General features: G+C 49.9%; 1 protein-coding gene across 1 annotated transcript; it reads right to left on the bottom strand.

Annotated features, from left to right (window-relative positions):
• Nucleotides 1-4,183: 4,183 nt before the first annotated feature.
• Nucleotides 4,184-12,343, bottom strand: GABARAP (GABA type A receptor-associated protein). Its single transcript, XM_079952240.1, has 4 exons — nt 12,150-12,343; nt 7,211-7,289; nt 6,767-6,885; nt 4,184-4,789 (listed from the first exon to the last, which is right to left on the bottom strand). Exons 1-4 carry the CDS (start codon nt 12,237-12,239, stop codon nt 4,721-4,723), a joined length of 357 nt encoding a protein of 118 aa, XP_079808366.1. The 5' UTR covers nt 12,240-12,343; the 3' UTR covers nt 4,184-4,720.
• Nucleotides 12,344-14,843: the final 2,500 nt, after the last annotated feature.

Raw genomic sequence — 14,843 nt, 5'->3', positions numbered from 1 at the left:
ACACGAAAGCTCATACCTAGAACTAACTTAGTTGGTCTTTAAGGTGCTACTGGAAGGAATTTTTTATTGTAAAATTAATGAATGTTAGAATGATGTTGGACAGAAATTAAGTGGTTCCCAGCTGTAATGTAAAGGTTGAGAAATAAGACATAATAAGTTATAATAAGTTATTATAAGGATTTGCTGAGCTAATAATTTGAATTGGAATACAAAAAGGGGAGGTGTCAGGACGTCTGGGAAATAAGTTAAAAGAAAATAAGCACTTGAAATTTTATTTGTTTTTAGTTTTGTATTTTTGTACTTGTGTTATTTTTTTGTTATTTTTTTGTTTTTGTACTATTTTTGAAATACGAATAAATATTATTCCAAAAAAAAAAACCAAAAAGAAAATGGAGGGAGAGGAGAGGGGCGTGCTGGGAGATGTGGTCTGGAATGGGACGCCCTAGGAGAGGAGGAGGGGAGAGGTGGTTTGAAGGAAGGAAATGGGAAAATAGGTGGGGGGTAGAAGAAGAAACACACACCCCAGGGGTTATTTAGGGACAGGCTATCTCTTTCCCCCATTGATGGCGGAAAGTGAGGAGGAATTAAAGAACCTTTTAATGAGGGTGAAAGAGGAGAGCGCAAAATATGGTCAACATCAAAAAAAGGAAGATCGTGGCCACTGGGCCCATCACCTCCTGGCAAACACAAGGGGAAGAAATGGAGGCAGTGAGAGATTTTACTTTCTTGGGCTCCATGATCACTGCAGATGGTGACAGCAGCCATGAAATTAAAAGACGCCTGCTTCTTGGGAGAAAAGCAATGACAAACCTAGACAGCATCTTAAAAAGCAGAGATATCACCTTGCCAACAAAGGTCCGTAGAGTTAAAGCTATGGTTTTCCCAGTAGAGATGTATGGAAGTGAGAACTGGACCATCAAGAAGGGTGATTGCCGAAGAATGGATGCTTTTGAATTCTGGTGCTGGAGGAGACTCTTGAGAGTCCCATGGACTGCAAGAAGATCAAACCTCTCCATTCTGAAGGAAATCAGCCCGGAGTGCTCACTGGAAGGACAGATCCTGAAGCTGAGACTCCAAGACTTTGGCCTCCTCATGAGAAGAGAAGACTCCCTGGAAAAGACCCTGATATTGGGAAAGATGGAGGGCCCAAGGAGAAGGGGACGACAGAGGACGATATGGTGGGACAGTGTTCTCGAAGCTACCAGCATGAGTTTGACCAAACTGCGGGAGGCAGTGGAAGACAGGAGTGCCTGGCGTGCTCTGGTCCAGGGGGTCACGAAGAGTCGGACACAACTAAACAACAACATCTCTTTCCCCATTGGATGGGAAAGGACCCTATTTTTGGGTTCAAAAGCAAATGCGTTATTGATTGACAGTCCGCAGTGCCCACCCCCTTTTAGGCTAGGAAAGGACCCTGGGAGATTATTATTATTATTATTATTATTATTATTATTATTATTATTATCATTATTATTACTTTTTATTTATATCCCACCCATCTGGCTGAGTTTCCCCAGCCACTCTGGGCGGCTCCCAATTGAGTGTTAAAAACAATACAGCAAGATCACCTTGGTTCCACTGTAAATCCGTTCCGGAAGTCCGTTCCAAAACCAAGGCATAGAAAGCAACGCAAAACGGATTAATCTATTCCAGACTTTTAAAAACAATCTCCAAATTAGCAATTTAGCATGCATTTTACGATCTAACGAAACCATGGATCCGTAAACCGAAAGCAATAAACAATGTGCTGCCGTCACACAATCAATCAGTAGCTGAACTGGGTTCCACCCAGTTACACACACAGCCACAAAAACGGAAAATAAATAGCAAAAACATGACGGAGCTCAGCGTAACGCTCCAAACAGAAGTGTGGTACTCAAACTGGAAGCGTAACACTCAAAACGGAACACGTTCGACTTCTGAAAAAAGGTTGCAAACCAGGACACTTGCTTCTGGGTTTGCAGTGTTTGGGTTCCAAGTTGTTTGAGTAGCAAGGCATTTGAGAACCAAGGTACCATTGTATTGTTTTATTTGTTACATTGACATCTCACCTTTCCCCCATCCTCCAAGGTCAACAACATATAGCACATGGTTCAATCACACACAGCTCTTTCAATCGTCACAACAACCACCCTGTGAGGTAGGCTAGGCTGAGAGAGGCAGCAGCTGCTCCACCTACCCACCCAGATCACCAGTCTTTCCCCAGGGCCTGATCCAACAACCATTACACCTGGGATTGGCCACTGTGAGAACACGATGCTGGACATAGTTGGGCCACTGGCTTGATCCAGAAGGCTTCTCTTATGCAGATAAGATACAGTCAAATCTGAATGGTAAAGGCAAGATTTCTGGTTGCTTTTGCCCTCCCCCCCTGGGCTGGTCCTTAAAACCTACACACCTGAACTGTTACTAGTTTATTTCTCTCCTTCAACTGTCCTGGAACTGGGGCAATTAAAATGTTAAAAGTTAAATAAATCTTGTGGATGGAGGAGTGTTAAGGTATATAAAATTGTACATATGGTTGATTTGAATATGTTATTATTGATTATGTATACCCAATGTATCAGCCGTATGGGGGGGTTCACTGTTTGTGGTTTGGTTGTTGATAAAAAATAAAAATTATAATAATAAAAAACTGTCCTGGAACTGAAGTTAGTATTAAGTAAAGCCAAGCAGCTTGAGAGGCAGTGTGGCCTAACAGTTAGTGTGTTGGACTAGGACATAGGAGACCAGAGTTCGAATCCAAACCCAACCATGAAGTTCACTCACCACTGAGCGACCTCTGGCCAGTCACTCTCTCACCTTAACCTACCTCACTGGGCATGTTGTGAGACCTACGTGTTGCCACCTTCAGGTGCTTTGAGGGAAGGTGAAATATGAATGTACAGTATGGTACCTTGGTTTAAAAACAGCTTAGTTTATGGACAACTTGGATTAAGAACGCGGCAAACCCGGAAGTAGGTGTTTTGGTTTGTGAACTTTGCCTTGGAAGCAGAACATGTTGAGTGTGTTCCATTTGTAAATTGAGTCCTCCGCTGCGATGGGAAAGCACGCCTTGGTTTAAGAACGCTTTGGTTTAGGAACGGACTTCTGGAACGGATTAAGTTCGTAAACCAAGGTACCACTGTAACAATAGAATAAGGTCTGTGTGCAGAATGGCTGAGCTGAAATGGGAAAAGCCCACCTCTGTAATAAGGCACAGAGAGGGGTAGAAAGTGTATGGTCCAATGTCTAAGAATTCACTTCTTGCCAAGTGATCAAACCGGTCGCAGGAAAAACTTGAGTTGAGATTCAATTCCTTCTTTCTTGATCTTGAAATGGCAGGCTACTATATATCTTCAGGTGCTGCTGCAATTTCTCAGGCATGTCTAATCTAGTAAAATGGTGTGACGTTTACTCGAGCGTTTACACCGCTGAGAGGTCCAGGAAAAGTCATGTATCTTGGATCTCGGGAGATGAGGAAAGCTCCATTATGTGCTTTGCAACTTGAGCAATGAGCATCAAATCTCCCCAGAGGAAAAGTGAAGTGCTCCTTGAATCCACAAAAATGCAGGCCTCTCCAGGCTAATGAGGTTCTTTCTGCTGCTGGTAGCCATGAATAGCCCTCATCTGGAGCCAGAGTATTCTTCCACCCCTCTAGTTTTTGAGGCCAACACCCTGCTTAACAACCCACCTTCCATTATTCTGCTAAGAGGGTCTTGCCCGTCATTCTCACCCAAGACTTGTAGTCTAGTCACCTCTTCCTCCAAGCAGGTGGCAACTGCCCATGTACACACTCAGGATCTGGTCTTGGGATTCCAGTCTAGAATATCTATTTCTGGGATAGCTCAGTCAGTACAACATGAGACTCTTGATCTCAGGGTTGTGGGTTCGAGTACCACATCGGGCATAATATTCCTGAATGGCAGGGGGTTGGACTAGATGACTCTCGCGGTCTCTTCCAACTCTACAATTCTATGATTAAAAGTAGCCAAGATCACTGCCCTCCCCCATCACCCATTCATTTGGGAAACCACTTTGCAACCAGACCCCAAACCCCTGCCAACAGCTTAACCTCACTGCTACAAGTTCACTCCCCAAGTATTTGCAATTTTTAAATTCCTAAATTCCCGATTAACACCAGGACGCCGATAACTTTTCCTCAATCGGTACAATCAGGCAGAAAATCTCTAGAGGCTCAAGATTTCTCTTTATATATATATTTTTAATTAGCATTCCCCATCCCCTCTGGTTACAGAAACTGCCAGGCAGAGCACAGCCCTGATAGGAGCAAACTCAGGGCGCGGTAGTGAAGATGCAAGACTGAAATGGGGGAGGAATTTTTTTTCCTGTTCAGTATTTGAGGCCTCTTACCCCTTAAAAAAAATGGGGGTGGGGAAGAGAGAGAGAAAGGGGGGGAAATGGTATATGGGATGGAGATAATTGGGAGAACCACCAAAAGAAAAAGAGGTATTTTATTTTAGCCACAACCACCTCAAAGAAAGCCCAGAGTGAGGGGAGGGGAACGGGAGGAAGAAGTGTGATTAGGCATAAGGGAAGGAGGTTTAAAGGATGGGAGAGAAGGAAGGAAGGAAGGAAGGAAGGAAGGAAGGAAGGAAAGACCCTCCCCTTCCCTGGGACAAAAAGGCTCTTTAACATAAAATCAACAACAAACAACAACAAAAAGTGCAGGTCCCTTCAGGAGCACATGCCCCCTGGTGGCAGCAGGTGGAGGCACGCCTTACATGCTGCCATAGACGCTCTCATCGCTGTAGGCAATGTACAGGAAGAAGTCCTCCTCGTGATGTTCCTGGAAAGGGGGGCGGAAGAGAAAACACTGGAGTCAAGGCATAATTCGGGCAGGGGTACAAGCAGGCAGAGCCCAGGGACAAGGGTGCCAAGGTTCAAATCCGAAGCCTTTCTGCCCGTTCAGAGTAGACCAGCCAGAGCCCTCTACTTTGCACTGTCCTCCTCCGGGTACTCTTTCAGCAGTTACAAAGAAACACCATTATATTTAATTCTAAGTGTATGACTTCTGCATGCAGTTCCAGTTGGGGGAAACTGCAGTTCCAGCACAAGACAAGAGTCAAGTCTACCCTCCTATAATACAATCTCAAGTCACAAGTTCCAGACTAAACTGCAGTGGTGCCCCGCAAGACGAACGCCTCGCAAGACGGAAAACCCGCTAGACGAAAGGGTTTTCCGTTTTGGAGGCGCTTCGCTAAACAAATTTCTCTATGGGGTTGCTTTGCAAGACGAAAAAATCTTGCGAGTTCCCGCGTTTTTTTTCCGCTTTTTCCGCCCTTTTCCTAAGCCGCTAAGCCGCTTCTCAGCTGATCCGCTGATAAGCCGCTTCTCAGCTGATCGCTAAAAGCCGCTAGACCACTAATAGCGCTAATCTGCTAAGCTGTCAATGGGCTTGCTTCGCAAGACGAAAAAACCGCTATACGAAGAGAATCGCAGAACGGATTAATTTCGTCTTGCGAGGCACCACTGTACATTCTTGATGTTGCTGGTGAAAATGCACCACATGGTGTCTCTATCACCTTATTATTGTTGTTATTATGTTGTTATTGGGATGTGGGTGGCGCTGTGGGTTAAACCACAGAGCCTAGGGCTTGCCGATCATGAAGGTCGGCGGTTCAAATCCCCGTGACAGTGTGAGCTCCCGTTGCTCGGTCCCTGCTCCTGCCCACCTAGCAGTTTGAAAGCACGTCAAAGTGCAAGTAGATAAATAGGTACCACTGCGGCGGGAAGGTAAACGGCGTTTCCGTGCGCTGCTCTGGTTCGCCAGAAGCGGCTTAGTCCTGCTGGCCACATGACCCGGAAGCTGTACGTCGGCTCCCTCGGCCAATAAAGCGAGATGAGTGCCGCAACCCCAGAGTCGGCCACGACTGGACCTAATGGTCAGGGGTCCCTTTACCTTTACTGTGCTGTTATTATTGGTTTCTATTTGTTGCTCATATAGGATATTTCGTTTTTTAACGCTTGATGCTTTGCTGTGTTTTTATGTATGTTGTAAGCCGCCCAGAGTGGCTGGGGGAACCCAGCAAGATGGGCGGGATATAAATTATATTATTATTATTACAGTGGTGCCCCGCAAGACGAACGCCTCGCAAGACGGAAAACCCGCTAGACGAAAGGGTTTTCTGTTTTGGAGGCGCTTCGCAAAACACCCCTCTGCCCTGGCCTTTGACAGCTCAGGTGCAGGGTGGTGTTCAATGCTAGCAGTGAATTGAATTGAACTGAATGGGCTTTAATTAATATGCCCATAACCTTTAATGGCTCTACTCACAAGACTGGCATTGAATACGGCCACTTGCAGTTTTAATGACCCACCCTCTTCTTTGGCCTGCAGTTGCTTTCATGATGGGTGGAGAAGAATATAACAACAACTCCCACCAGTCCAGTCTGGGACTGATGGGAGTTGTAGTCCACATAAGAAACAGATACCAGGCTCAGTGGACTAAAGGTCGCCAGCAGGGAATTCAACCCTAATTCACCGCTGCCTCTCCACTCCCACACATGGTAATAGAAATTTGCTCCACGCTTTGGTTTCGGCAGGGGTGGTGTGGCAATGCCTTCCCTCCACCTTTTCCCTTCTGAATGCTGCAGCTGGTTCAACCCTTCTCTTTTAATTCCCCTAGTTTGTTTTGTTCTTTTCCAAGCTGTTTGTTACCCATTAATTGAACATTTCAAAGACTGTCACTTCTCAAGCGATGCACATTTTCTTAAAACAACAACAACAACAAAAAAAACCTGTGCAGCAGACACAAGGCACACCCACCTGGTAGAGCTGCCCCATGGTGGCGCTGGTTGGGGGGATTACATTGTTGACGAAGAAGAAGAGGGCGTCCTCCGCTCGGAGATGGATTCTTTTTCGGATCAGGAAGTAGAACTGCCCAACTGGGGGAGAGAAAGGGGGAGAACGGATCTGTTAGCTGAAGGAGCAGAATAAAACTACAGAGATTGAGGCGAGATCTTGACATGCCAACGAGATACACCCGTTTCATCAGGTGCCACAAACCCAGGTCTCCAAAATCAATGGGGCTCGTCCAGACAGCTTCATCTAGCACTTCACTTGACCCTCTGATGTGCGGACATCTTGCCCCCTCCCCTTACCAAAGGATGAAGGAGGAGATGACCCCCCCCCCACTACTCCCTCCTACAGCCAGCTGCCCCAATCCTCAGGCTGGGCCCTGGGCCCTGGGCCATCCAACTGGGTGCGTACCTGTGAGGTCTGACGGGACAAGGTATTTCTTCTTGTCCAGGTCTCCTATCCGGGCCTTGGGCGCCTTTTCCACAATGACCTGCAAAGTGGGGAGAGAAACAGAGGCTGGGTCAGCGAAGGGCAGAGAGGAAGAGTTCACACAGGAGCACCAAAACATTTCCTAATTACAGGAACGGTTGAGCAACCGGACGAGTTATTCGAGGAAGAGGCGAGGCTGGCCTGCCTGCCTGCCTGCCGAGAGAAGCTTTTGCTGGTGACAGTGGGAAGCTGGAAAGCCGGTCACAGCAAGGCTGAGACAGCATGAATCATGGGAGGCCTTGAGAAGATGGGGGACTGTTTCAGAAGGACAGAGCCCCAGAACACCGGTCCAAAGCAGAGGTCAGGTTTAGTACGGAAGAGCCCTCTGGATCAGGCCAATGACCCATTCAGTCCAGGATCCTGTTCTCACTGTGGTAAACCTGGAAGCAGAGCCCTCTCCCCTCCTGTGGTTTCCAGCAGCTGGCATTCGGAAGCACTGCTGCCTGCCTCCAACAGTATAAGTAAAGCATAGCCATCATAACTAGTAGCTGTCAACAGCCCTCTCCTGCGCCATGAATTTGCCTAACCCTCTTTTAAAGCCATTCAAGTTGGTGAGCTGCAAAGTTTAACTTCCTTTTATATGTCCTGAATCCTGCCCAGGAATTTCCTCTGCTTGGCTAAGTGTAAAGGTTGCAAGGAAAGCAAACAAACTGAGAGACGGCAGGGACAGCCTCATTCACAACTATTCTCAGAAGAGAAAGAAAGAAAGAAAAGTTAAACATTTGCACACAGGGGAAGGCAAGAGGCTCCCTGAGATGATTAAATGTCACCAGAGATTTTTAGGACTTCTTAGGACGTCAGTCCCAGCACACCTCCTCCCAAGCAACCTGCTAAGGCAGCCTTTTGCCTTCTGCGAAAGATTGCCAAGTTTTCCTTTCAGTAGCCGAGCTCCTGTGCTTTTAACAAATAACAGACAGGCAGAAATTAAACAGGTGTATCTCTCCCCGTCATGCATCCCCAGGCTGGGGCAGCAGCAGGAAAGGGAAGCATCACCACCTGCTGAATGAATCCTCTTCAGCCAGGCAGCTCATAAAAAGATGAGATCCTTGGCTAGAAGAAGGTGGAATCCTTCATTCCAAGTCTGACAGGTCACCCACCGTTTTCGGGGTGGGGTGGGGGAATCAAAAAGCTTTCTGTTTGTCAAAACCTTCATGCAACACAGCCGAGGAAGCCTGGGAAAGAGTCCAGGGTCTCCATAACCGCATATGAGGCCCTAAGGTTGCTCCAGCAGCACATTTGCTTGAAAGGCTAGTTTTGTTTTTCTTTTCTATGTTAGTCAGGGATGAGTTCAAGTACTCAGATACCAGAAGCCACCTGGAAACCTTCCGTCAACCGGGAGCCCTCCAGGTTTGTTTTGGACTACAGGTCCCATCAGCCTCTGGTGGGAGTTGCACTCCAAAACATCTGGAGGGGCACCAGTTTGGCAAAGGTTGTGTTAAAAAATATTTTTTAAAAAATATATATTATTATTTTTATTAACAACAGAGTCAAGAAAGATATATTCCAGACAGCAATGGCTTGGGGAGAGCAGTCGGCAAACAGGAGAAGCATCACTCTGATCTATGTTAAGGGTCCCCCATTAGAAAAAGATGGGCCTGGAATAAGGCCTCTAGCTTCTCCCTCCCTCACATTATATACTCATTACATTGGTATTCAACCCTTTTCTCTGAGGAGCTTAAGGTTGGTGCCACAACGACCCTGTGAGGCAGGGAGAGTGCCTGGCTCAAGATCACCCAGGGAGCTTAATGACTGAGTGGGGATTTGAACCCTGGTCTCTCCCATGCCCTAGTCCAACGCTCTAACCCAGGGGTCACCAAACTAAGGCCCGGGGGCCGGATCCAGCCAATTGCCTTCTGAATCCGGCCAGCAGACAGTCCTGGAATCAGCGTGTTTTTACATGAGTAGAATGTGTGCTTTTATTTAAAAGGCATCCCTGGTTTATTTGTAGGGCCTGCCTGGTGTTTTTACATGAGTAGAATGTGTGCTTTTATTTAAAAGGCATCCCTGGGTTATTTGTAGGGCCTGCCTGGTGTTTTTAAATGAGTAGAATGTGTGCTTTTATTTAAAAGGCATCCCTGGGTTATTTGTAGGGCCTGCCTGGTGTTTTTACATGAGTAGAATGTGTGCTTTTATTTAAAATGCATCTCTGATGCATTATTTGTGGGGCATAGGAATTAGTTCATTTCCCCCCCCCCACCTAAAAAAAAATATAGTCCGGCCCACCACATGGTCTGAGGGACAGTGGGCCTCTGCTGAAAAAGTGTGCTGACCCCTGCTCTAACCACTACGTCATCTTGGCCCATATTAGGTAATCAGGACGTTCCATTTTGTTCCCCTGGAAAGGTTCCTGTGCTGTTACAGGGTTGCAAAATGGAGAGGAAGAGATTCTCAGACATCGTGCGTCGGAGGGGGAAGCTCTGCTTTCATTTCTGCAAAACCATCAGGCAAAGCGATAAGGGCCTCAGACCAGGCCAATCTGACTGTGTGGCAAGGCTGTTTTCCACCATAACCACCCAGAAGAAGGGGGAGGGAGGGTTGACAGCACAAAGCAAAGCACCGCCTCCCAAAATTCATCTGTGATGCCATCTCTCTCACTTCCTTCAAGACCCACTTCTGCCTCCAGTTCCCGAACGCAACTGTACTCTGTAGAGCGTATCGGTGGCGATTATAAAGGAGAGAGCTGCAGAAAGGAAGTATACAACCTGTCTCGAGTCTCCTGAATTTAGGGCAGGCCATAAATCAAAATGAGGAGGAAAGGAAAGCTCCCGTTCTCTGGCCACAGTGTTATTGCCACTGTTCCCCATGGCTGTTCTCTGTACGCATAAAACATGTACATATGGCAACGCTTCATACGTCTGGCAAAAGTGGCATATGAAAAAGGATTCTGCGAGCACATTTAAAGGTAAAGGGACCCCTGACCATTAGGTCCAGTCGTGGCCGACTCTGGGGTTGTGGCGCTCATCTCGCTTTATTGGCCGAGGGAGCCAGCGTACAGCTTCCGGGTCATGTGGCCAGCAGGACTAAGCCACTTCTGGCAAACCAGAGCAACGCACGGAAACACCGTTTACCTCCCCGCCGGAGTGGTACCTATTTATCTACTTGCACTTTGACATGCTTTTGAACTGCTAGGTTGGCAGGAGCAGGGACTGAGCAACGGGAGCTCACCCCGTCGCGGGGATTTGGACCGCCGACCTTCTGATCAGCAAGTCCTAGGCTCTGTGGTTTAACCCACAGCGCCACCCGCGTCCCTGCGAGCACATTTACTCCAGCCTAAATCCCACAAACTCGTGTGGGACCATCCTCTTTGGGAGCAAATCTTAAGCCTGCAGGCAAAGGCACTCTTTTCAAGAAGTGGGGCCTGCTGGGTGTACCAGAACTGCATTGCACGGCTGCAGTTACCTAGGAATCACAGCACACAGTAGTGGGAATGCATGGGAATACCCACAAGTGCAAGCCTGTTTAAAAAGAAAGTCCCAATTTCTCGGGGTAACTGCGTTAGGCTGCTGTAGCCAGAACAACAGGGCAAGGCAAGCCGGCGTCCGCTTCCAGGACCCTTTCCATCCTGTGACAAATGTCGCTGGCCTTCAACGTGCCCCAAGTCCCTTTCCGTATTTTCAAGGGTAACTCAATCCCTGTTTACTCCACCCCCTTCCCCACCAATACCACCCCCTTCCCCACCAATACTACCCTCCCTCGGCACCAAGGAGATCACTTCCGCTTGTTGTTTGTCTGCTCACAAGTAAACTTTGAGGGAGGCCCGGAAGTCCTGCTTTTGCTCCCTTTGCCGCTCTCCAGCCTGCAGGACTTATCTCGAAATCCCGCCCTTCCTCCCAAAGGAGCCCCCATCTTTACATATTTTAAATCTGTCCTTGTTTTGCAAAGTGGGGAGGGGCGCCTGCCTGAACAAAACAAGGGGCGGGGGTTTCCCCTCCCTGGAACTTCTCTTTGCCCTGGAAGCCTTTAATGAACGGTGCATATATTATTATTCCTATTTTTTTGTAAGCCGCCCGGGGAAGTTTAATGCACTATGGGGGCAGCAGAAGAAAAACAACAAAAGCAGCAGCTGGGGGGGGGGGAGGGAGGAAACAGGACTTTGGGGGTCCGTTCCCCCCCCCCTCCAGCCGGTGGAGCGTGAGGATCACATATTCCAGTGATCGCTGTCCGCCGCCCTTTGTTTTGTAAGCCGCCCGGAGCGCTTTGTAAGACACTGGAGGGCGGCGCCAAAAAAAGGGAAGCAAAAGGGAGGCTTTTGCGGGGTGGGAAATCCCCTTTTGGATCAGAGGGGGGAGAAAGGGGCATTAAAGCGAGGAAGGGGGCGAAGGGGTCTCTCCCCGAGGGCCTTCTGGCGGTTCCCTCCCTGTGAGAAGCCACGTTACAGGGAACCAGGCACAGGGCCTTCTCGGTGGTGGCCCCTGCCCTCCCACCAGATGTCAAGGAAGTAAACAACCCCCAGACACCGGAAGGCAGCCCTCTTTAGGGAAGCTTTTAATGCTTAATAGGTTATTGCAGTGTTTCCCAACCTTGGTTCTTGAGCTGTTTTTGGACTACAACTCCCATCATCCCTAGCTAGCAAGACCAGTGGTCAGGGATCATGGGAACTGTAGTCCAAAAGCAGCTGGACACCCAAGGTTGGGAAACACTGGGTTATTGTATTTTAGTGTTTTGTTGGAGTGGCTGGGGAAACCCGGGTATAAATAATAAATTCTTATTTTAAATTATTCTTCTTCTTCTTATTATTATTATCTCTCTGGGGCGGAGGGATACTGGAAGGGGCGTTGTGCCGGGATTGAGGGGGGAGTCCTGGTTCCCCCCTCTGTTTTTTTCCTCTTCCCTCCTCCTCGCGCGCTCCTCTCGGACTCACCGGGACTCGGTCCGGGTACTTCTTTCGGATCTTCTCGCCCTCCGAGCGGCGCTTCTCGAACGGGTGCTCCTCCTTGTAGACGAACTTCATGGCGGCTGAGGCGGCCGGGCGAGGAGGCGACGGAGACGGACCAGCTGACGGGGCCGCGCCACACACAGAGACACTCGCGCACTCTTCGCGCAGGCGCGCCGGGAGACGCCTCCGCCGCCCCTCTCTCTCGCTCTCGCTCTCGCAGGGATACGCCGGGCGGGGCAAGCCGGCCTTCCGCCAACCGCTGCGCCGGAGGCGTAGGCGCGGCCCTGGGAGGCGGCGCCGCGTCGCGCAGGCGGCGTAAGCGGAGAGCGAGAATACGGAAAACCGTTGGCGGCGCCGCTCCTCACGCGAGCGTCCGTTAGAAGCGGCGGGGGGGGAGGAGAAGCCGCCGCCGCCGCCGCCGCCGCCACTGAGGGAAGCTGTGCGGCCTCCGCTTTTCCCGCGGAGGAGGCGCCGTCACAGCCCGCCGTGCGCTAGTCGCGTGGCGGTGAGGGCGCCATTTTCACGCAAGTGGCGCAGTTTGCGGCAGAGAGGGGGGGGGAAGAGCTGGCGCTGGCGGCGTAGCGGAAGGCGGCCGGAGCTTCAAGCCCCGCCGGCCTTTCCCAGCCCCGCAGCCGCCCGGCTGTGAGGTCCAGAGGCCGGCCCCGTTGGATAAACCTCCCTCGCGGCCCGCGGTGTGGCGTCCAAGCGTTACGTCAAATGGGATTCACGAACGCGACCGGCGCAAGCGCCGCGCAGCTGGCGTGCCGTGTTGACACCAAAACAAAGTAGTCCGCGGAGGGCGCCGCTCCTCCTCTCTCCCCGAGGAAGGGGGCGCGCCGAGGGAGGGTGGGAAGCGGGGCGGCCGAAGGCTCGGGCAGCCGAAGCCGGCGATGTAAAACCGGAGGATTGTGTTTTTATTTTTATTTCATGAGGTGCGGAAGGATCGGGAGGCGGCGGCGGCGAAGCGACTCGTCATGTGACTGACGTCAGCGGAGAGGAATTGTCACGTGTACCCGCCCCGGAAAACAGTTGCGGAAGGCGGGGGAAGCCAGTCACGTGAAGGGTGACCAATAGGAGGAGGGGAGGGGGAGAGGGCAGCTTCCCTGTTGCTCTGGCAGGACGCCTGGGTCCATGCCAGAATAGGGCCTTGCCTTCCTCCCCCCTTTCCCCAAAGGGGAGCTTTGCAGTGCCAATAAATAGCCTTTCTCAGGGGCAGGAGGATAAACCGGGATCCAGCAGGGGGCAGCTTAGCTCAGGCACGAAAACAGAATGGGGGGGGGGGCGAGGGGAAGAGGATGCTTTGCCTATATTTGGGGAGGAAGCTTCTCCACCCCCGTTTGGATACTGACTGGTGGGGAACGAGCCCCCAGCCAAGCTTTTGAAGCGGCCCAGGGAATCAATAATAATAATAATTTATTATTTATACCCCACCCACCTGGCTGAGTTTCTCCAGCCACTCTGGGCGGCTTCCAATCAAGTGTTAAAAACAATACAGCGTTGAATATTAAAAACTTCCCTGAACAGGGCTGCCTTCAGATGTCTTTTAAAGAGAAGATAGCTGCTTATTTCCTTCACATCTGAAGGGAGGGCGTTCCATAGGGCGGGCGCCACCACCGAGAAGGCCCTCTGCCTTGTTCCCTGTAACCTCACTTCTCGCAATGAGGGAACCGCCAGAAGGCCCTCTGTTCAGGATCTCAGTGTCCGGGATGGACGATGGGGGGTGGAGACGCTCCTTCAGGAAATGCATATGGAAATGCAAGCAATTAAATCAAACCTCCCCACCTCCTGAGAAAGTCCCCCCCAAAAAAACCCCACTCAGAGGCTGGCTGGCTTTCTTCCTAAGAAGGTGGGTTGTACCTTTCTCCTCCCCTTCACTATCTGTGCCACTTCCTAGCAGAGGGAGGTGCGAAGAAAAGCTGAAGCGGAGAAGAGGAAGAGTCAAAAGGAACCATTTCTCTGCAAGCTGCAGCCTGCATTTCCAGCGCGCAGGAGAAAAAGAGCAAGCTTGCCTACTGAGGAGGGTGGGCACAGGCGGACTGGTTACCCAGGCACCAGGGGATATCACAATTAACAGTAACATGGGAGATGGTGGCTTGACAGACCCCATCTGCAGCAGGCTCCACTTCCGTGTGTTTAGGGTAGGACAGTGGCTGTCTGTGTTCCTTCAAGGATTCGCCTCCGGCAGTGTAGCCATTCACTCCTGGGCTTGCTTCTCCCTTCCCTCTCAACTCTTCACAAAGGTGCTTGGTAACTATCTGTACCATTTCACTGCATCTACTCCAAGCCCCAGGGATAAAAAGTTGCTGAAAGGTGAGGAACTGAAGGAAGAGATACAGTGGTGCCTCGCAAGACGAAATTAATCCGTTCCGTGAGGCTCTTCATATAGCGGTTTTTCCGTCTTGCGAAGGAAGCCCACTGACAGCTTAGCTGATTAGCGTGTTTAGCGGTTTAGCGGCTTTTAGCGGATCAGCTGATAAGCGGCTTAGGGCTTAGGAAAAGGGAGGGGGGAAAGGGAAAAAACCCCACAGGAACTCGCAAGACATTTTCGTTTTGCGAAGCGCCTCCAAAAGGGAAAACCCTTTCGTCTAGCAGGTTTTCCGTCTTGTGAGGCGTTCGTCTTGCGGGGCACCACTGTATAGGCACTCTGGGCAAACATCCCAGCAAAGATGATTTAGCTGG

The sequence above is a fragment of the Podarcis cretensis genome, assembly GCF_951804945.1.
Source record: "Podarcis cretensis genome assembly, chromosome: 13".
Classification (NCBI taxonomy): Eukaryota; Metazoa; Chordata; class Lepidosauria; order Squamata; family Lacertidae; genus Podarcis; species Podarcis cretensis.
The sequence above is the reverse complement of the archived record's forward strand: the minus strand, read 5'-3'. Positions and strand labels throughout refer to the sequence as shown.

Bases quoted from the DNA above. Each gene is read 5' to 3' on its own strand.
- GABARAP (XM_079952240.1), bottom strand. From the start codon at position 12,239: ATGAAGTTCGTCTACAAGGAGGAGCACCCGTTCGAGAAGCGCCGCTCG. The intron at 7,290-12,149 runs GTGAGTCCGAGA...CCCACTTTGCAG, and splicing joins AGTACCCGGACCGAGTCCCG to GTCATTGTGGAAAAGGCGCC. The intron at 4,790-6,766 runs GTGGGTGTGCCT...CCCCCTTTCCAG, and splicing joins CCATGGGGCAGCTCTACCAG to GAACATCACGAGGAGGACTT.